At 51.0% G+C, this 22326-nt stretch overlaps 1 protein-coding gene across 2 annotated transcripts; it reads left to right on the top strand.

Annotated features, from left to right (window-relative positions):
- The first annotated feature begins 10 nt into the window (after nucleotides 1-10).
- Nucleotides 11-21905, top strand: kdm1a (lysine (K)-specific demethylase 1a). Of its 2 annotated transcripts, none has more exons than XM_035432805.1 (22): nucleotides 11-108; nucleotides 780-831; nucleotides 1729-2043; nucleotides 2604-2772; nucleotides 5682-5815; nucleotides 6274-6352; nucleotides 6953-7045; nucleotides 9935-10041; nucleotides 10260-10341; nucleotides 12258-12352; nucleotides 13464-13481; nucleotides 14186-14328; nucleotides 14800-14890; nucleotides 15173-15307; nucleotides 16798-16871; nucleotides 17019-17130; nucleotides 17468-17600; nucleotides 18250-18437; nucleotides 20029-20143; nucleotides 20356-20483; nucleotides 20837-20983; nucleotides 21339-21905. In XM_035432805.1, the coding sequence occupies exons 2-22, from the start codon at nucleotides 787-789 to the stop codon at nucleotides 21522-21524; spliced, it is 2589 nt and encodes an 862-aa protein (XP_035288696.1). In that variant the 5' UTR covers nucleotides 11-108; nucleotides 780-786; the 3' UTR covers nucleotides 21525-21905. The 2 variants fall into 2 exon arrangements, with proteins under 2 accessions (XP_035288696.1, XP_035288707.1); XM_035432816.1 differs by having other exon boundaries at nucleotides 2607-2772; nucleotides 21339-21524.
- Nucleotides 21906-22326: the final 421 nt, after the last annotated feature.

Genomic DNA, 22326 nt, shown 5'->3' with positions numbered 1-22326 from the left:
TAATCCAATTCTAACCAATAGGATGGCGTAGTGGGCGGGATTCTACGTTTGGGAGGAACGGCTGCAAGGTTGCCTTTGTGCTGGCTGATAACTACGGGGATCCTAAGGGTAAGCGGGTTCCCTTACTAAAATGTAACATTTTAAAAATAAAAGTGATCTAGTTTTCCGTCCAAACGTGCAGTATAGTCACGTTGAACAGCGAATTTAGCCAAGGTTGTGACTGTGTCCGACATCCAGCCAGTTAGCCAACGAGCATGCTGTTATTCAATGGTGGTGCAGTTAGCCAAGCTAGCTAGCTGTTCATTGTCATGCGTTATTGAAATGGTAGTCTAACTTGCATTGTGTCACGCTTAAAGTGTGTGTTCTCGTTTTTACATTTGGTGCTCACGTTGAAAAATGCTGGCGAAACGTTCGCGATTGGGTTCAGAACTGTGCAGCAAAGTGGGTAGCACATATAGAAATCATTTCGCTGGTTGTTTGCTACCGGGCTAAGGATAGCAACGGTCAGACATGTTTTTCTTAGGAGAGCGACAGCATTACGGCTAGGATAACGCGGTGGATTTATCTTTACACATCTTGTTTCGGGTTTGCTTGCCTAACGCTTTTAAAATGTACGTAAAATCGGGGTTGCACTGCAAGGGGAATCCTAAAAAACTATCTTCTATTTTTGTAACTAGATGGGAGCTAGCCGTAGCACTGCAGCTAATTTGTTAAAGCCCCATTGTTTGACTCATCTGCGTGCTTTTGACAATGCTTTTCATTCTGTCTTTATTCCTTAGTGATTGAATGGATATTACCAGGTGCTCGGACAAATGGATAAAACAAGAAAAGGTTTTTATGCCGTGAAGCTATCCTACATGTGTCATCATTTCTCACATTTAAAATATGCGTCGTACATTGCATCTTTGTGTTATGTTTAATTACGGTGGAGGCAGGTGCATCGTACTTCCTAGCCAAAGACGTAGCTAACGTTATTTATACACATTTAGCCTATCGCAGTGTGAATTAGATATGTACGAAATTGTGGAGTAACAAATTAAAAATATTTGTAGTACAAACCCCCCACCAATTCCCATGTCGTTGATGGAGGGAGAAATTCGACTCGTAAACAAATTACAGTCTTGGGAACCGGACTGAAAAGTGTGCACTTTTTTTAACGTAACTTTACTGTAAAAGGGTAAATGCACGAAAGGCAAGCGTATTGTTTTCTGTGCATCAACCATTTAGGTAAAATACCTCTCCTCTGTGAAACGGGGGTTTCGTAAGGACCAGATGCTCTGGTCGAAAGCCTCTGTGTTAAGAACGGACAGTTCTTTTGTGGTCGTAGTTGTCACGCCGCCTCGTCGATTATGCATGCAACGCTTTGAATTAACGAATGGGGGATCGCCGAACTGAATAGCACTAAACTCGTTATGTTTTTTCCCCCCGTTTGTTTGTTTATTTTAGTTGTTGCAATCCTGCCTTTTCCCCATGGCATGGTGCATTAACTATTATATCTCACTTATTCCGTCTCTTCATTTTATACATTATTATTGATATTATTTTTTATTAATTTTATTTTCACGATCTTTCAACTTGTAGTTTTTGCATGACTTTCAGGTACGTGGTGGCACGCTAAGGTGTTCCCTCCTTTTTCTGTCATTTAAAAAAATAATTCTTGAATGTTGTATTTTCGTTGTTGTTGTATTTAGTGTTTTTGTCATCCCCTGTCATCCCCCCCTCTCGCAGGAGAGACCCATGTCCACCTCCATCATGATGTCCGGTAAGAAGTCGGACCCTGGTTCCTCGTCCTCGTCCTCCACCGCGGGGGGGCCCGGGGCTGATCGGCCCCCGGAAGCCTCTCCCTCAGCCCAAACAGGGGCCCCCAGCTCCCTCCCCCCTCCCTCGGAGGGCGGGGTCCCCGGGGACCGCACCCTAAAGAAGAAGGAGCGGGCGTCGCCCAGCCTAGAGCCCCCCCTGCCCCACCCCCACCTGCCGGGCCCCGGGGGGGTGGACCCGGACCCGGCCGAGGTCCGCCGGACCAGCCGCCGCAAGAGAACGAAAGTAAACACCCTATATCTCTTTTGCTCTATCCCCGCACGCGTACGCACTGGCAAAATATGTCACCGGGACACTCAGCGGGTGTGACAGGAAGAGCGCGGTTTTAGCGAAGCGTTAATGGGACTTCCTGTGGCCAGAGCGTGGTTTTAACGAAGCATTAATTGGACTTCCTGTGGCCAGAGCGTGGTTTTAATGAAGCGTTAATTGGACTTCCTGTGGCCAGAATGTGGCTTTAATGGAGCGTTAATGAGACTTCTTGTGACCAGATCCCGGTTTTAATGAAATGTTAATTGGACTTCCTGTGTCCAGAGCGTAGTTTTAGTGAAGCATTAATTGGACTTCCTGTGGCCAGAGCGTGGTTTTAATGGAGCGTTTATTGGACTTCCTGTGGCCAGAGCGCGGTTTTAATGGAGCGTTTATTGGACTTCCTGTGCCCAGAGCGCGGTTTTAATGGTGCGTTTATTGGACTTCCTGTGACCAGAGCGCGGTTTTAATGGAGCGTTTATTGAACTTCCTGTGGCCAGGGCGCGGTTTTAATGGAGCGTTTATTGTGCCTCCTGTTGCAGGTGGAGTACCGCGAGATGGACGAGAGCCTGGCCAATCTCTCCGAGGATGAGTACTACTCCGAGGAAGAGCGGAACGCCAAGGCGGAGAAGGAGCGCAAGCAGGTGCCCCCGCCGCCCGCCCCGCCCGTGGAGGAGGAGAACGACAGCGAGCCGGAGGAGCCCTCGGGTGAGTCTCGCATTTTCAACATTCGTGGATTTCCCAAGGGATTGGGATTTCCCCCTGATATTTTCCCTGAGTAATCAGAAAGTATGCACCATAATGCCTTTGGGGCTACTGTGTGAATCATCCCAGAGCGTGGGTTGAGTCCCACGGTCTGGTATCTGTTAAGGCTCTGCTCCAGTGTGTGGATGGGCCCCATGGTCTGGGATCTGTTAAGGCTCTGTTCCAGTGTGTGGATTGGCCCCATAGTCTGGTATCTATTAAGGCTCTGCTCCAGTGTGTGGATGGGCCCCATGGTCTGGTATCTGTTAAGACTCTGTTCCAGTGTGTGGATGGGCCCCATGGTCTGGTATCTGTTAAGGCTGTGTTCCGGTGTGTGGATGGGCCCCATGGTCTGGTATCTATTAAGGCTCTGCTCCAGTGTGTGGATGGACCCCACGGTCTGGTATCTGTTAAAGCTGTGCTCCAGTGTGTGGATGGGCCCAATAGTCTGGTATCTGTTAAGGCTCTGTTCCAGTGTGTGGATGGGCCCCACGGTCTGGTATCTGTTAAGGCTCTGCTCCAGTGTGTGGATGGACCCCACGGTCTGGTATCTGTTAAAGCTGTGCTCCAGTGTGTGGATGGGCCCAATAGTCTGGTATCTGTTAAGGCTCTGTTCCAGTGTGTGGATGGGCCCCACGGTCTGGTATCTGTTAAGGCTCTGCTCCAGTGTGTGGATAGGCCCCATAGTCTGGTGTCTGTTAAGGCTCTGTTCCAGTGTGTGGATGGGCCCCACGGTCTGGTATCTGTTAAGGCTCTGCTCCAGTGTGTGGATAGGCCCCATAGTCTGGTGTCTGTTAAGGCTCTGTTCCAGTGTGTGGATGGACCCCACAGTCTGTTATATGTTAAAGCTGTGCTCCAGTGTGTGGATGGGCCCCATAGTCTGGTATCTGTAAGGCTCTGTTCCAGTGTGTGGATGGGCCCCATGGTCTGGTATCTGTTAAGGCTCTGTTCCAGTGTGTGGATGGGCCCCATGGTCTGGTATCTGTTAAGGCTCTGTTCCAGTGTGTGGATGGGCCCCATGGTCTGGTATCTGTTAAGGCACTGCTCCAGTGTGTGGATGGACCCCATGGTCTGGTATCTGTTAAGGCTCTGTTCCAGTGTGTGGATGGGTCCCATGGTCTGGTATCTGTTAAGGCTCTGTTCCAGTGTGTGGATGGGCCCCATGGTCTGGGCTCTGTTAAGGCTCTGTTCCAGTGTGTGGATGGGCCCCATGGTCTGGTACCTGTTAAGGCTCTGTTCCAGTGTGTGGATGGACCCCATGGTCTGGTATCTGTTAAGGCTCTGTTCCAGTGTGTGGATGGGCCCCATGGTCTGGGCTCTGTTAAGGCTCTGTTCCATTGTGTGGATGGACCCCATGGTCTGGTATCTGTTAAGGCTCTGTTCCAGTGTGTGGATGGGCCCCATGGTCTGGTATCTGTTAAGGCACTGCTCCAGTGTGTGGTTGGGGCCCTGGTTCCTGTTTTAAATCTCGATCTTGCCGTCGCTGACGTATGATGCGTGCTCCGCTGACTCATGCTTGAGCTGTTCTGGTGGGCTGCAGTGTGAGGATTGTCTTTCAGTGCAGTGTGAGGTGTGTTGCAGGGGAGAGAGTTCTTGTCGAGTCCTGAAGTTGATTGCAGAGGTTGTGGTGATGAGTGCAGCTGCTGAATATCTCTTTATAAAATTAAAAATGTAATTGTATAGGACGGATTGTAGCACTGTGGGTAAGGAACTGGACTTGTAACCAAAAGGTCGCAGGTTCGATTCCCGGGTAGGACACTGCCGTTGTACCCTTGAGCAAGGTACTTAACCGAAATTGCTTCAGTATATATCCAGCTGTATAAATGGATACGATGTAAAATGCTATGTAAAAAGTTGTGTAAGTCGCTCTGGATAAGAGCGTCTGCTAAAGGCCTGTAATGTAATTGGTGACTGACTAGCATTTGGCTGTGTTGCTGAATGTGTGTGTGTGTGCTTATGGCAGCCAGGTCCTCTAATGTAATCAAACTTGCTCTGGGGTAATTTTGTTGAAATGTGTATATGTTTATAGCGTGTGTGTGTGTGTGTGTGTGTGTAAGTGTGTGTTGGGAGCTGTGCTCATACGGGTGTGTGTGTGTGTGTGTGTTGGGGGCTGTGCTCATACGTGCGTGTGTGTGTGTGTGTGTTGGGGGCTGTGCTCATACGGGTGTGTGCGTGTGTGTGTGTGTGTGTGTGTGTGTGTTGGGGGCTGTGCTCATACGGGTGTGTGTGTGTGTGTGTGTGTGTTGGGGGCTGTGCTCATACGGGTGTGTGTGTGTGTGTGTGTGTGTGTGTGTGTGTGTTGGGGGCTGTGCTCATATGGGTGTGTGTGCGTGTGTGTGAGTGTGTGTGTGTGTGTTGGGGGCTGTGCTCATACGGGTGTGTGTGTGTGTGTGTGTGTGTTGGGAGCTGTGCTCATGCGGGTGTGTGTGTGTGTGTGTGTGTGTGTGTGTGTTGGGAGCTGTGCTCATACGGGTGTGTGTGTGTGTGTGTGTTGGGGGCTGTGCTCATACGGGTGTGTGTGTGTGTGTGTTGGGAGCTGTGCTCATACGGGTGTGTGTGTGTGTGTGTGTGTTGGGGGCTGTGCTCATACGGGTGTGTGTGTGTGTGTGTGTGTGTGTTGGGAGCTGTGCTCATACGGGTGTGTGTGTGTGTGTGTGTTGGGGGCTGTGCTCATACGGGTGTGTGTGTGTGTGTGTTGGGGGCTGTGCTCATACGGGTGTGTGTGTGTGTGTGTGTGTGTGTGTGTGTGTTGGGGGCTGTGCTCATACGGGTGTGTGTGTGTGTGTGTTGGGGGCTGTGCTCATACGGGTGTGTGTGTGTGTGTGTGTGTGTGTGTGTTGGGGGCTGTGCTCATACGGGTGTGTGTTCTGCAGGGGTGGAGGGCGCGGCCTTCCAGAGCCGCCTCCCCCATGACCGTATGACCTCACAGGAGGCCGCCTGCTTCCCTGACATCATCAGCGGCCCCCAGCAGACCCAGAAAGTGTTCCTGTACATCCGCAACCGCACGGTCAGTACATGCGCGCACACACACACACACACACACACACTCTCACTCTCACATGTACACTATCACACTCACACACACACTCACTCTCACATGTACACTATCACACTCACACACACACTCACTCTCACATGTACACTATCACACTCACACAGACACACACACACACACACTCACTCTTACATGTACACTATCATACTCACGCACACACAGGCACGCACACACAGGCACGCACACAGACACACACACACACACACTCACTCTCACATGTACACTATCACACTCACGCACACACAGACACGCACACACACACTCTCACATGTACACTATCACACTCACGCACACACACACACAAACGTGCGCATGCACACAGCACACATTGACGCATTGTATGACTGGCAGAATTGATTATGCTGAATTAGTATATGTGTGACTGATCCAGCTGGTTCTGTCTATCACAGCTTCAGCTCTGGCTTGATAACCCCAAGGTCCAGCTGACCTTTGAGGCCACAGCTCAGCAACTGGAAAGCCCCTACAACAGTGAGTTTACTGGGAATAATTTTGGGTGGGGTGGTCTACAACAATGAGTTTACTGAGAGATTCATGTTGGGTGTGGTCGTCTATAACAGTGAGTTTACTGAGAGATTAACGTGGGGAGGGGTAGTCTGCAACAGTGAGTTTACTGAGAATAATTTTGGGTGGGGTGGTCTACAGCATTGAGTTTACTGAGCGATTCATGTTGGGTGTGGTCGTCTACAACAGTGGGTCTACTGAGATATTAACATGGGGAGGGGTGGTCTGCAACAGTGAGTTTAATGAAAGATTAATGTTGGGTGTGGTCGTCTATAACTGTGAGTTTACTGCGATATTAACATGGGGAGGGATGGTCTGCAACAGTGAGTTTTCTGAAAGATTCATGTGGAGAGGGTTGGCAGTTGTGTTTGTGGATGATACTTTTGTCTATCTGTCCGGCCCATATACCCATCTGGCCGTCTCTTTCTTTACGACTACTTATATACTCTTACAGGGAAACAAAGATAATCATCTATGGCCACCTGAACCGCAGCTTGTCAAACGTGTGCTTTTCAGGGGCTCTTGATCTGCTCTAGGCTGATTCTGATTGGTTGTTTCCTTTGTCAGGTGACGCAGTGCTGGTCCACAGGATACACAGTTACCTGGAGAGGCACGGCCTCATCAACTTTGGCGTCTACAAGAGAGTCAAGCCCTTGCCCAGTGAGTCTTTAATTCCCTATCGCGTGGTCTTCATCCCCACAGCGCCATCTCACACAGGCCTTCATGCCTAGTGCGTGTAGTCTCTATGCTCTGTCTGTTTATTACACCTGCGTGTAGTCTCTATGCTCTGTCTGTTTATTACAGCTGTGTGTAGTCTTTATGCTCTGTCTGCGTTTATTACACCTGCATGTAGTCTTTATGCTCTGTGTTTTACACCTGCATGTAGTCTGTATGCTGTCTGTGTTTATTACACCTGCATGTAGTCTTTATGCTCTGTGTTTTACACCTGCATGTAGTCTGTATGCTGTCTGTGTTTATTACACCTGCATGTAGTCTTTATGCTCTGCCAGTGTTTATTACACCTGCATGTAGTCTTTATGCTCTGTCAGTGTTTATTACACCTGTGTGTAGTCTTTATGCTCTGTCAGTGTTTATTACACCTGCATGTAGTCTTTATGCTCTGTCTGTGTTTATTACACCTGCATGTAGTCTTTATGCTCTGTCAGTGTTTATTACACCTGCGTGTAGTCTTTATGCTCTGTCAGTGTTTATTACACCTGCCTGTAGTCTTTATGCTCTGTCAGTGTTTATTACACCTGCGGGTAGTCTTTATGCTCTGTGTGTGTTTATTACACCTGCGTGTAGTCTTTATGCTCTGTCAGTGTTTATTACACCTGCCTGTAGTCTTTATGCTCTGTCAGTGTTTATTACACCTGCGTGTAGTCTTTATGCTCTGTCAGTGTTTATTACACCTGCGTGTAGTCTTTATGCTCTGTCAGTGTTTATTACACCTGCATGTAGTCTTTATGCTCTGTCAGTGTTTATTACACCTGCGTGTAGTCTTTATGCTCTGTCAGTGTTTATTACACCTGCATGTAGTCTTTATGCTCTGCCAGTGTTTATTACACCTGCATGTAGTCTTTATGCTCTGTCAGTGTTTATTACACCTGTGTGTAGTCTTTATGCTCTGTCAGTGTTTATTACACCTGCATGTAGTCTTTATGCTCTGTCTGTGTTTATTACACCTGCATGTAGTCTTTATGCTCTGTCAGTGTTTATTACACCTGCGTGTAGTCTTTATGCTCTGTCAGTGTTTATTACACCTGCCTGTAGTCTTTATGCTCTGTCAGTGTTTATTACACCTGCGTGTAGTCTTTATGCTCTGTGTGTGTTTATTACACCTGCGTGTAGTCTTTATGCTCTGTCAGTGTTTATTACACCTGCCTGTAGTCTTTATGCTCTGTCAGTGTTTATTACACCTGCGTGTAGTCTTTATGCTCTGTCAGTGTTTATTACACCTGCGTGTAGTCTTTATGCTCTGTCAGTGTTTATTACACCTGCATGTAGTCTTTATGCTCTGTCAGTGTTTATTACACCTGCGTGTAGTCTTTATGCTCTGTCAGTGTTTATTACACCTGTGTGTAGTCTTTATGCTCTGTCAGTGTTTATTACACCTGCCTGTAGTCTTTATGCTCTGTCAGTGTTTATTACACCTGCGTGTAGTCTTTATGCTCTGTCAGAGTTTATTACACCTGCCTGTAGTCTTTATGCTCTGTGTTTATTACACCTGCATGTAGTCTTTATGCTCTGTGTTTATTACACCTGCGTGTAGTCTTTATGCTCTGTACTGCCAGTGTTAATTACATTCCCCCCCAGTTGCAGTCCCAGAATTTAAACGATCCTTACCTCACATTACAGGCATTTAGAAGACGCTCTTATCCAGAGTGACTTACACAACTTTTACATAGCATTTTAAAATTTTTTTACATTGTATCCATTTATACAGCTGGGTATATACTGAAGCAATGCAGGTTAAGTACCTTGCTCAAGGGCACAATGGCAGTGTCCTACCTACCCACCCAGTGAATCTGTGACCTTTCGGTTACGAGCCCAGTTCCTTACCCGCTGTGCTACACTGCCGCCATAAGCTGTTCGTTTATGAGTAATTGTGCTGTCGTGTTTTGAAGGAATATTTACTCTCAAGCCACATTATTATCAGAAATATATACGCATGCTGTGAAGAACAGAAATATCGTTTTCACATTGTACTTGCTGCGCTATATTGCAAATTGTTACATGAAAAGAGGTTAAAAAAAAAGTGAAGAAATTAAATATTGGCTCCTAATTTGTGAATGATCTTACCATTTGGTAGATAATCAGTTCAAATAAAATGATAATGAGCCAAATGTTGTTATTTGTGCCATTTAAGTTTAAGGGGAAAATTATGAAAGCGTTCAAACGCCTGTGTATAACTTTATTGGCGTGAGAGATTGGCGGACGCAGGGCTCGCCTGGACCGAGTTTGGGAACGTTGGGTGGGTGGCTGAGCACCAGGACGGGAGGTCTGTCCCATTTCAGCCCTGTGGATTCAGGAAATGAAGCGAAATTGAATTCAGGAACTGGAAAACTGGCCCGTTGTGTTCGGTGGGGGGGATTTTTTTTCCAGTTCGTTGAATTGAATTTTGGTTCATTTCCTGTATGGGCTGAATTGAAACTGAATTGACCGCAGCTCTGTCCCTGGAATGCAGGATGCTTCTAAACTTCTCTTTTTTTTGTTTTGTTAAAGAAGCCAAGTTTGGTTTTTTTCTTAAAGAAAAGGAACTGCTGAATATGAGTCTTCAGCTAAATATACTCTGATATGTGATGAGAGAATGTTGGGATAAACCCCTTTCTCTTTCTCTTCCTCCTCCTCTCTCTGTCCCTCCTTCCCTCTCTCTCTCCCTCCCTCGTGTTCTCGTTCTCCCTCCTTCCCTCTCTCTCTCCTTCCCTCTGTCTATCTCTCCCTCCTTCCCTCTCTCTCTCCTTCCCTCTGTCTCCCTCCCTCTCCCTCCTGTTCTGTCTCTCTGCTATGGCCCATCTTTCCCTCTTTCTCTCCACCCCTCCCTCACAGCTAAGAAGACGGGGAAGGTGATCATCATCGGAGGGGGCGTGTCTGGTTTGGCCGCTGCCCGGCAGCTGCAGAGTTTTGGGATGGACGTGACCGTGCTGGAGGCCAGGGTGGGTAAACGCCCCGCCCCTCACCTTACAGTGCCCGTAACGAGCCACTGCCCCCCTCACCTGAGCCTGAGCCCCACCCCTCACCTGAGCCCCGCCCCTCACCTGAGCCCCGCCCATCACCTGAGCCCCACCCCTCACCTTACAGTGCCTGTAACGAGCCACTATCCCCTCACCTGAGCCTGAGCCCCGCCCCCTCACCTGAGTGTGTCTTTCTGCAGGACCGTGTGGGGGGGAGGGTGGCCACCTTCCGCAAGGGGAACTATGTAGCCGACCTGGGAGCCATGGTGGTGACTGGACTGGGTGAGCAACAGGGCCTGAATGCTAGTTAAAATACACACACACACACACGCTGCACACACACACACACACACACACCACATACACTACTCGCGCACACACACACGCTCCACACGCACACATACACACACAGGCACCTCACACACACACACGCACGCACCACACACACACATGCTCCACACACACACGCACGCTCCACACACACACACACACAGAAGCCTACACACTCCAGGTTTGCTCTCGCACATGCATGCCACATGCACACTTGGTCTCCACACACACGCACACTTGGTCTCCACACACACGCACACTCAAGCTCGCAAGCACTCCGTACTTTCTCAACAGCAAATGTACCCCTGAAAGTATAGGTAACTGTGCATGTCCATTGCTCTTTTCCTAAAAATACAGTACTGCTTAACCCTTTAAGGTGTAAGCGCTGATGTGATCAGAATGGTTTTTAACTGTTAATTGTAATGCTGATGTCACAATCACTACCAGTAACTGTAAGAAACAGGGTTCTAGAACACTGACTTAGAATGTTGAAAAAACATTTTTTTTTTTTTTTTTAAAGTAATCATCCAATAGTTCACTAACATACATTAGGAATCATCTTGAGTAGAAATGAGGGAGGTCTTGAGGTACATTGTGAAAGTGTGCTTTTGCTAGAAAAGCACACTTTTGGAGAGTTTTTTTTGGGTGGGGGGGGGGGGGGGGGGGGTGGTAATTTGTTTTCACCAAATTTGAGGGGCTCCAGAACTCCTAGTCAACCATAGAGGTGTTGCAGTAGCTCTGCTCTCCAGCAGGTGGCAGTAAGCGCCCAGCACATTCAGTTTGCCTTGAGCTCAGTTGGTGAATTTTATAATGTACGCTGTGTGTGTGTGTGTGTGCGTACATGTCATGGATTTAAGGTCTGGAACACAAATGAGCATTGTCTCACTTTTACTTTGAGCTTCTTCAGTCCCATTTTTGTGTGGAATCTAATGTGTGAGTTTATATAAAAGAGGAGCAGGTCTCACAGTCCCACCGGTCCTGAGGGTTTCCTCAAGATTACAGACTTTAGTCGAGTTCAGCAGAAGCTGCCCTGGTACCCCCCCTCCACACCTCAACAAAAATGGGCCCCCCTGTTAACACCTTAATCCACGACCCCCTTGCAGGCAGGGGTGGGGCGGGGGGGGGTTATGAGCATACGCAGTGACATCACACGTGTATATCCTGCAATAGAAGGCCATTTTATTTATTTATTTATTTATTTATTTATTTATTTATTCATTTATTCATTCATTTATTCATTCATTCATTCATTCATTTATTCATTCATTCATTCATTCATTCATTCATTCATTCATTCATCTATGAGAGTATCACTGATGTTCTCCACTGCTGTTCACCACTGAAGATAAAAGCATCTGCCGTATGATTGTTACGCAATGTAGTACTCGTATATTTTTTTACATGCCGAAATAAAATGTTTTATTATCCGTAAAATTCTCTTCTGCTGAGCCGGCCCTAGTTTGAGATCCCCTGGCAGGGGTGAAATGGCTGTGCGGAAGCGTGGGGGGGCTCGCGTGTTTCAGAAATCAGATTCCACGCCCACAGTTTCGCACTGACACGCGCTAGAAATAGCGTATTTATTTTTGCGTTTGTGTTCTCGGCGGGTGGTCGGGCGTGCGAGCGTCCTTCAGTATCGAGCGCAGTCAATTATCGGTGATGTCATGACTGGCGCTGAGAGCTGTGTGATGCAGAGGTGCCTGCGCCTGGAGAACGAGATTTTAGGTGATAAATTTGGGGGGGGGGGGTCCCTCAGAGGCCTGCGCTGTAGGGCTCGGGTGTTTCGGATATTTGACCACCCCTTACCCCCCCCCCCCCCCCCCCCCCCCCCCCCCCCCCCCCCCCCCCCCCCCCCCCTTTCTTCCCGGCAGGTGGAAACCCCATGGCTGTGGTCAGTAAGCAGGTGAACATGGAGCTGGCCAAGATCAAACAGAAGTGCCCCCTGTACGAGGCCAACGGTCAGGCCGTGAGTACCCTGCAGAGGCACAGGGACGCAACGCGACCGCAACGCGACCGCAACGTTACCACAACGTTACCACATCCTGACCACAACATTACTGCAACGCGACCGCAACATTACTGCAACGCGACCACAACATTACTGCAACGCGACCGCAACATTACTGCAACGCGACCGCAACATTACTGCAACGTTACCACAACATTACCACAACACGACCACAGCATGACTTCCACATGACCACAACATTACTGCAACGCGACCGCAACATTACTGCAACGCGACCACAACATTACTGTAACGTTACCACAACATTACTGCAACGTTACCACAACATTACCACAACATGATTACAGCATGACCACCACATGACCACAACATTACTGCAGCGCGACCACAACATTACTGCAACGCGACCACAACATTACTGCAACGTTACCACAACATTACCACAACATAACTGCGACGTGGCCACAACCTTACTGCAACATGACTGGAACCTGTCCGCAACGTGACCACGTCCTGACCACAACGACTACAGCCTTATTGAAATGTGACCCACAGAACGACCGCGACCTTATTGAAAATATCCCCACGACACAACCGCAACCTGACCACAACGTGACTACAGCCCGACTGCAGCACGCCCGGCACGATCTCAACACACCCGCGACCTGACTGCAAGCTTGCTTACTTACTGCAGCCAGGCCGAGGGGTACATTTCCCAGGGTGCAATGGGAACGGGAGTGCAGATTTGTTTTTTGGCGTGTCAGTGCGGGGATGTGGTTGCTCGAGTCCTCCCGTGACCCCGTCCTTGGTTCTGGGACCCCGGGGGTCGTTTGGGGTAGTTACTCTGGCTCCAGTTACCCCCGGGAAGGGAGGGCTGGCGCACTGGAGCCCGTGTGCCCGCTGCCTCCCCGTCCCCAATTACCGCCAGAAAGAGAATGCCTTTTATTTGTGTGTGTGTGTGTGTGTGTGTGTGTGTGAACCTGCTGCTGCAAATTTGTTTCTGTTCACTGCTTTTTCTCAATAACGGCCTCTCTTTGTTTTTCTCTTCCCCCTCTCTCCCCCCCCCCCCGTCTCTCTCTCCTCCCATGGCGATGTCCTAACTGCAAAGGGCGAACGGTGTACAAGTGTACGTATTCCTTTCTTTCTTCATTAATTATGATTTTTGTTATTAATGAATGTGTCCATTCATAATCAGGAAAGGTACATAAAGTTTGGCTTCTCATGGTAACATGCTGCTCTGTAATAATGTATATTCATGTATCGCGCGTGAGCCACTGACATAAACGCACATCTGTGTTTACGCTGCGCTGTGGGAACGCACCGGGGCTCGACTTCAACCGCACGGAACATCGCTTACACAGCAAACACGACGCAGCGCGCGGCGTGAGATCAGGAAGAGAGGGATCACGAGAGGAATGGGGAGAGAGGGATGAAGAGGGAGGTAAAGAGAGCAGCAGTGAGAGAGGAGAGGGGATGGCGAAGAGGAAAATGGAGATGGAGAGAGGTGAAGGGAGGAATATGGAGAGAGGGATGAAAGGGGAAGAAAAGATGGAATGGAGGATTAGAACGGTGGGGATGAAAAGAATGAGAACAAATGGGTGTGGGAGGGAGGCAGAGGTAGACCGTTTAACTGGGAGAGAGGAATAGAGGAATAGGAAGTAGAACAGAAGGAAAAAGAGGTGGAGAGAGGGATAGGAAGAAGGGGAGAGAAGAGAGCGTGAGGGAGAGAGGACAGTGTGACCTTTGGGTTAGACTCACAGGAAGTGCTGTGGTGTCCTCGTGTGCTTGCTGTGATGTATTTTCACTCCTTTATTTGTACCGATTTTTCAGGTGCCGAAGGAGAAGGACGAGATGGTGGAGCAGGAGTTCAACCGCCTGCTGGAGGCCACGTCCTACCTCAGCCACCAGCTCGACTTCAACTTCCTCAACAACAAGCCCGTGTCCCTGGGGCAGGCCCTGGAGGTGGTCATCCAGTGAGTGCCTCTGACCCGCTACACCGCTAACGTTGTGGGCGGCGCTAACGCTCTGCGCCTCTGTGTGCTTTCATGCAGCAGGGCTACGCTCATAGCCACAGTGGCTTACGGTGCCACTGACTGTAAGTGCGGGGAATTGTAGTGTAGTTTTCTGACTGGAGGCGGTGGAGCACTCTGGGAAGTGTAGTGTATTTTTAAGGGTGTCCTGTTGCTTGCCTGGAAGTACTTTCCTGGATCATTGACCTGCTGTACTCTGGGAAATGGACTGTAATCAGCGGACTGTGTGTAGTGTTGCAGTCTGGGAAGTGTAGTGTATTCTGAAAGCTCTGTGTCCTGTTGCATTCTCGGATGTGCAGTGTACTGAGCATGCTGTTTGTCCTGTTGCACACTGGGAAGTGTAGTTTACTCCGCAGACTGTGTCCTGTTGCACTCTGGGATGTGTAGTGTACTGAGCAGGCTGTGTGGTTTCAGGCTGCAGGAGAAACACGTGAAAGACGAGCAGATTGAACACTGGAAGAAGATTGTAAAAACTCAGGAGGACCTGAAGGAGCTGCTTAACAAGGTGACCCTTGGCTCGTGAACATGTGTGTGTGTGTGTGCGCGTGCGTGCTTGTGTGTGTGTGTGTGTGTGTGTGTGTGTGTGCGTGCGTGCGTGCTTGTGTGCGAGCGTGTGTGTGTGTCTAACCCTGGTTAAACCGCATTTCAGATGGTGGCCACTAAGGTGCGGGTGAAGTGTGTGTGCGCGTGCGTGCTTGTGTGCGTGCGTGCTTGTGTGTGTGTGTGTGCGTGCGTGCTTGTGTGCGAGCGTGTGTGTGTGTCTAACCCCGGTTAAACTGCGTTTCAGATGGTGGGCACTAAGGAGCGGGTGAGGGAGCTGCATCAGCAGTATAAGGAGGCCAGTGAGGTGAAGCCCCCCAGAGACATCACCGCTGAGTTCCTGGTCAAGAGCAAACACCGCGACCTGACCGCGCTCTGCAAGGTGAGGGGGGGGGGGGGGCGACCTGACCGCGCTCTGCAAGGTGAGGGGGGGGGGACCTGACCGCGCTCTGCAAGGTGAGGGGGGGGGGGGGGACCTGACCGCGCTCTGCGAGGGGGGGGGGGGGTGCGGACCTGACCGCGCTCTGCAGGGTCGGGGGGGTGGGGGCGGGACCTGACCACTCTGCAAGGTGAGTGGGGGGGCGAGTCTGTTTCTCCTCTTAGAACTGCCAGCTAAATAAGTAGCGCATCTAAGCAGGCAAAGTTCTTTATTATTTTTATTAGGCTCATAATCTCCCGGCTGTTACCTGATACAGAGTGCTTTATAGCGCTCCTGCCCGGTTGGCAGGCAGTTAGCGGTAATCGAAAACGATTAAACAACGGTAAAGGCGCTGTCCAGTGACCCTCGGTCCCTCCGGCTCATTCTCACGGTGATCGTATCGGTAATTTTTAGGGGTTTTTTTTTTTTTAAACAGGTTGCATGTCTCTGGCTCGTGAGAGCTGGCTCGTTCCTGGATTGGGCTGGTTTTATTTCACACAGGCCCCAGTTTGGTGCCCCCCCCCCCCCCCCCCCCCAGGAGGGCATGCCGCGGGAGGGCGGCTCCTTCCTGTCCTGTTTCGGGGATGTGTGACCCCTCTCTGAAACGCCGTTGGGTTATTTTGGGGATTACGAACGCAGCTGCTTTCAGGAGTGGTCTTTGGTGTGCTACTTTGAAAAACCACTTCAAAGCGTGATTCAGAGAGACACACACACACACACACACACACACACACACTCATTCATGCACACATACTCAGTCTCACACACACACACACACACACACACACACACCCAGAGAAACACTGACGATCTCTCTCTCACACACACACACACACACACACACACACACAAGCTCGGGCTGGAATGCTGCCTGTCTCCCCTGTGCTGACCCAGATCCCACAGTCTCAGCGGGACTTCCCAGCATGCACCAGTCTGGCCCGCTGCGGTTGGTTTCATTCGCATGGTTTCCTCCTCGGCATCCGTGCGCTCGGGCACGCCTCACCTCTCCCATTTTACACCCCGAACGGCCACGCCCGCCTCTGCACCCCATACGCAGTCTCAGTTACACACCTTAGATACACATGAAAAAACATGAGTACATAATGAGGAGAACAGACCAGTCAGCCCATCAAGAACGTTAGAACATAAGAATGCATAATGAGGAGAACCGGACAATGTGGCACTTTAAAGGGGCGACATAGCTCAGGAGGTAAGACCGATTGTCTGGCAGTCGGAGGGTTGCCGGTTCAAACCCCGCCCTGGGCATGTCGAAGTGTCCTTGAGCAAGACACCTAACCCCTAACCCCTAACTGCTCTGGCGAATGAGAGGCATCAATTGTAAAGCGCTTTGGATAAAAGCGCTATATAAATGCAGTCCATTTACCTGAGTGTGTACAGGTGTGTGCTGTGTGAGAGGTGTGTCTGACCCCCGACCTTTGACCCCCGGCCTGCAGGAGTACGACGAGCTGGCGGAGACGCAGGTGAAGCTGGAGGAGAAACTGCAGGAGCTGGAGGCTAACCCGCCCAGGTAGGCCCCGCCCACCCCCGAACAGCGAATGAAACGAGTCACCTCATAATTAAATCACCGAAAAAACAGCTGAGAGTGGCTTTTTAAGGTGAGAACAGGCTGACCTCCGCTCCCCCCCCCCCCCCCCCACCCCCCCTTCCCTTGCAGTGACGTGTACCTGTCGTCGAGGGACCGCCAGATCCTGGACTGGCACTTTGCCAACCTGGAGTTTGCCAACGCCACACCCCTGTCTACCCTGTCCCTGAAGCACTGGGATCAGGTATTGGCCAGCGCCCGGAGCGGGGCCACAAGGGCTCCACTGCTCCAGGATCAGTAAATAGTTTGTTATGCTTTAATGTGCTCACTGCTAAAAGCTGATCCAGAGTCAGTACGCTTTCTTGTGCGCGTTTCTGTTCTGTCATAATCTGCCTTCCTGTGTTCCACCCTAAGCAGGAGGGTGAAATATGATTTATATTCTTTTTTATATAGTAATTTAAATGTGTAATGTTTGTCATGTGTTTTTAATGTTTGGAGAAGGATAACTGGCTCTGTCCTTCCCTCTCTCTCTCTCTCTCTCCCTCCATCTCCCTCCCTCCCTCCCTCCCCCCCTCGTACAGGATGATGATTTTGAGTTCACAGGAAGTCACCTGACCGTGCGGAACGGCTACTCCTGTGTTCCCGTGGCCCTGGCCGAGGGGCTGGACATCAAACTCAACACAGCGGTGCGGCAGGTCCGCTACACGGCCTCCGGTGAGTGTGTGTGTGTGTGTCTGTGAGTGTCAGTGTGCGTATCTGTGTGTGTGTGAGAGTGAGTGTGTATGTGTTTGTGTATGTGTGTGTATGAGTGTGTGTGTGTCAGTCAGTGTCCATGTGCGTATCTGTGTGTGTGAGAGTGAGTGTGTGTGTGGGTGTGTCAGTGTGTGTGTGCGTGTCTCTGTGTGTGCGCGCACGTGTGTGTGTGTGTGTGTGTGCGTGTGCGCGTGAGTGTGTGAGTGTGTGTGTGTGCGTGTGCGCGTGAGTGTGTATGCGTGGGCTTATGTTATACATGTATATAGTGTGTATGTGTATAATACACACGTGTGTAATGCGTGTGTATGTGTATAATACATGCGTGTATAATGCGTGTGCATGTGTATAATACATGCGTGTATAATGCGTGTGTATGTGTATAATACATGCGTGTATAATGCGTGTGTATGTGTATAATACATGCGTGTATAATGCGTGTGTATGTGTATAATACATGCGTGTGTAATGCGTGTGCATGTGTATAATACATGCGTGTGTATGTGTATAATACACGCGTGTATAATGCGTGTGTAATGCGTGTGTAATGCGTGTGTATGTGTATAATACACGCGTGTGTATTTAACGCGCAGCGCGTGTGCTTCCCATGCAGGCTGCGAGGTGATCGCAGTGAACACGCGCAGCACCACGCAGACCTTCATCTATAAGTGCGACGCGGTCCTGTGCACGCTCCCGCTGGGCGTGATGAAGCAGCAGCCCCCCGCCGTGCAGTTCGTGCCCCCCCTGCCCGAGTGGAAGACCTCCGCCATTCAGAGGATGGGCTTCGGCAACCTCAACAAGGTGCGCCCCAAAAACCCGGCCCGCACGAACCCCGCTCTCTCTCTGCCCCCCTTGTGATGCCATCACTGTGCGCCCTGTTCCACATCATTCTCTCCACCCCATTATGATGCGATCACTGTGCGCCCTGTTCCACTTCATTCTCTGTTCCATTGTGATGCGATCATAGTGCGCCCTGTTCCACTCCCTTCTCTCCGTCCCATTGTGATGCCATCACTGTGCGCCCTGCCCCACTCCCTTCTCTCCACCCCATTGTGATGCGATCACTGTGCGCCCTGCCCCACTCCATTCTCTCCACCCCATTGTGATGCGATCATAGTGCGCCCTGTTCCACTCGCTTCTCTCCATCCCGTTGTGACCCCTTCTTGAAAGCCAAGCGATGCGATGGCTTCGCTAAAACCGGAAAGGCGTCCGTGGCGTGCGGCAGCTGAGGGGGATTCTCCTCTCGCGTCCGCCGCGGTCTCCGTGGAAACCCCATCAAAGAGCCGAGGCTGTGGCAGGTCAGAGCGGAGAAAGGAGCGCGGCAGAAATCCGGCTCCTTGATCACCTGACCCGCTCCCGCAGCGGTTACCTGTGCCTCCTTCCTGAGTGAGCCGTGGGGTGAAGGCTGTGGGTGGAGCGTCAGCATTCTGCCCTGCGTGAGGAGGGACCTACGCCCACTGTAGATGGGGCGAGGAAAGATAAATCCAGTCAGCCTCTCTCCCTCTCTTCCTCTCCCCCCCCCCTTTCTCTCTCTCCCTCTCTGTCCCTCTCTTTCTCTCTCTCCCTCTCTGTCCCTCTCTTTCTCTCTCTCCCTCTCCCCCCCTCTCTCTCTCCCTCTCTGTCCCTCTCTTTCTCTCCCTCTCTCTCCCTCTCTGTCCCTCTCTCTCTCTCTCTCCCTCTCTGCCCCCCTTTCTCTCTCTCCCTCTCTTTCTCTCTCTCCCTCTCTGTCCCTCTCCTTCCGCATCCTCCTCTGCAGAGTTTAAATCGCCTCGTTCGGCTGCAGCGTAAAAATGCTGCAGTATTATGCAACCCGGGGTGCAGTGCCACCTCTCGGCCAGCAGAGGCCGCCTGCCTCATTACCAGACCCGTTCACACACCGTATCCCCGCACATCCCTGCGGGCAGCTGCAGGCTGAACTGGGTTTTAGGGGTGATGCAGGCTGGGACTTGCGGGCAGGAGGAGTTAGACAGCAAAAAAAAAAAAAAGAAAGATGCTGACGAATGATAATATTTTAATCCTGCGTCACGCTTCGCTTTATTAATGTACCGCAGAGGCGTTTGACTGACGGCTCGCTCAGGAATGCAGGGGCAGAGTCCTGCTCGCGGGGATCTGAGGATCTCGTGACCCGATCGTTTCTCTGCAGTACTGCACACGTCTGCTCGCACATCTGCCAGTTTGCTTCTCAACACAAAAAAATAAAAAATTAAAAAGTTGAACTGTGGAACATAATATAGACTGTTCTGTGGCAGACCTACTATATGATATAGACTGTTCTGTGGGAGGATTTCTCCTACGTGCTGTGACCTTTATGGAATCTGAAGAGCAGAAGCTACTGTATCTCTACCCCCTGAGCCTTCACTCGTACGACGCCGTTTGTCCTCCCTGCCACTAGGTGGTGCTGTGCTTTGACCGCGTGTTCTGGGACCCCAGTGTGAACCTGTTCGGCCACGTGGGCAGCACCACGGCCAGCCGGGGGGAGCTCTTCCTCTTCTGGAACCTCTACAAGGGTGAGTGGAACCAGCCAATCGGGTTAGGCTTTTTCATGGCCTCTTTAAATGAAAATAGTTTTGATCTTGAATCCCATGTGTTAGTTGCAGGGTGTAGGGACCAGAGTGTGCGGGTTTGACTTTTTATGGCTGCTTAATTTGTGCAGAGCGTATCCTGTAGAAGAGGGGTGTACCTTTACTTGATCTTTGCCACGCCTCTCTGTCCCCCTCAGCTCCTATCCTATTGGCTCTGATGGCGGGGGAGGCGGCCGGAATCATGGAGAACATCAGCGATGATGTCATCGTTGGCCGCTGCCTTGCCATTCTCAAGGGCATCTTTGGCAGCAGTGCCGTGCCACAGGTGTGTGTGTGTGTGTGTGTGTCTGTGTGTGTGTGCGCGCAAGACTGAAGAAGAGGTGTTTGTCCACTTGTGTAATTTGACTACAACAGGAAGGACATAATGAAAGGTGGTTTACTGGGCTCAGCTGATGACATTAGAAGAATGTACTGTAGCATTTAACATGGGTTTAACTTTGCTCAGATATACAGTGTTGCTGGGTTACGTGTGGTCTTCCTGTGTTTTGCAGCTGTGAGCAGTAAAGCAGTTTGTGTCTGTGCGGTTTTTGCAGCAGTGAGCAGTAAAGCGGTTTGTGTCTGTGCGGTTTTTTCAGCAGTGTGCAGTAAAGCGGGTTTGTGTCTGTCCTGTTTTTGCAGCCTAAGGAAACCGTGGTAACGCGTTGGCGGGCGGACCCCTGGGCTCGCGGCTCGTACTCCTACGTGGCGGCCGGTTCCTCCGGCAACGACTACGACCTGATGGCCCAGCCCATCACCCCCGGCCCGGCCATCCCCGGGGCCTCACAGGTGAGGGGCCACACCTGGGCGCCACGCCCCAAAAATCGCCAGGGGTCCGTTAACGAAAGCGACACGCAACCTTCTTCCACTCGCTGATTTCGGTCTCTATCGGCAGAACTGTCTCTGAATTCCGTTTCTCTTTGTAAATTTTTTTTGTTTGTTTGTTTGTTTTGCCAAATTTCCCAAAAATAGATGACAGATTGTTGCATCCTGTCTCGCTAATATTAGCGCTAGCATCATGGAACGGGCCCCAGGTCTGCAGCGACGCGTGTCCAAGTTTTAGTTTGCGTTTCCCTGGGGGGCCGTTTTGACGTCGCACACGAGTAATGTCCACTTCCTGTCTCCTCTCTCTCTCTCTCCGCAGCCCGTCCCTCGGCTCTTCTTCGCGGGCGAGCACACGATCCGGAACTACCCGGCCACGGTGCACGGGGCGCTGCTGAGCGGCCTGAGGGAGGCGGGCCGGATCGCCGACCAGTTCCTGGGCGCCATGTACACCCTGCCCCGGCAGGCCACGCCCACCGCCAACCCACAGCCCTCCCCCAGCCTCTAGACCCCGCCTCCTTCCACCAGGCCACTCCTACAGCCCTCCCCCAGCCTCTAAACCCCGCCTCCTTCCACCAGACCACTCCTACAGTCCTCCTCCAGCCTCTAGACCCCGCCTCCTTCCACCAGACCATACCCACAGCTCTCCCCCAGCCTCTAGACCCCGCCTCCTTCCACCAGGCCACTCCTACAGCCCTCCCCCAGCCTCTAGACCCCGCCTCCTTCCACCAGACCACACCCACAGCTCTCCCCCAGCCTCTAGACCCCGCCTCCTTCCACCAGACCACTCCTACAGTCCTCCTCCAGCCTCTAGACCCCGCCTCCTTCCACCAGACCATACCCACAGTCCTCCCCCAGCCTCTAGACCCCGCCTCCTTCCACCAGGCCACACCCACAGCCCTCCTCCAGCCTCTAGACCCCGCCTCCTTCCTCTAGGACACACCATTGATGTAGTCACCTCCGCACATACACCTGGGCTGTCATGTCCTGTCGTGTCTTTACAACAACAACAAAAAACAGTCGATAAAGCTTGAGGCTTGTTTGGGTTTTGGGGTTTTTCTCCTTGCACAGACTCTAGCCACTGTAGGCTCAGAGATCCCAGAATTCTTTGCTACTTAGGGGAACCACATGATGTAAAACCTGTCCCTTAACCCCACTACCCCCCCCCCCCCCAATCCCTAAGATATTTAAACCCACCCAGCTGGTTCAGCTCCCTTTTGTGAACATAACCTCCTCCCCCGACCCCACCCCTCATCCCTGAGGGTCACCTTTGAAGAAGAGCATGCTGGGGGAAAGTGTCCAACCGCAAG

Source organism: Anguilla anguilla, chromosome 1, assembly GCF_013347855.1.
Source record: "Anguilla anguilla isolate fAngAng1 chromosome 1, fAngAng1.pri, whole genome shotgun sequence".
NCBI lineage: Eukaryota > Metazoa > Chordata > Actinopteri > Anguilliformes > Anguillidae > Anguilla > Anguilla anguilla.
The sequence above is the reverse complement of the archived record's forward strand: the minus strand, read 5'-3'. Positions and strand labels throughout refer to the sequence as shown.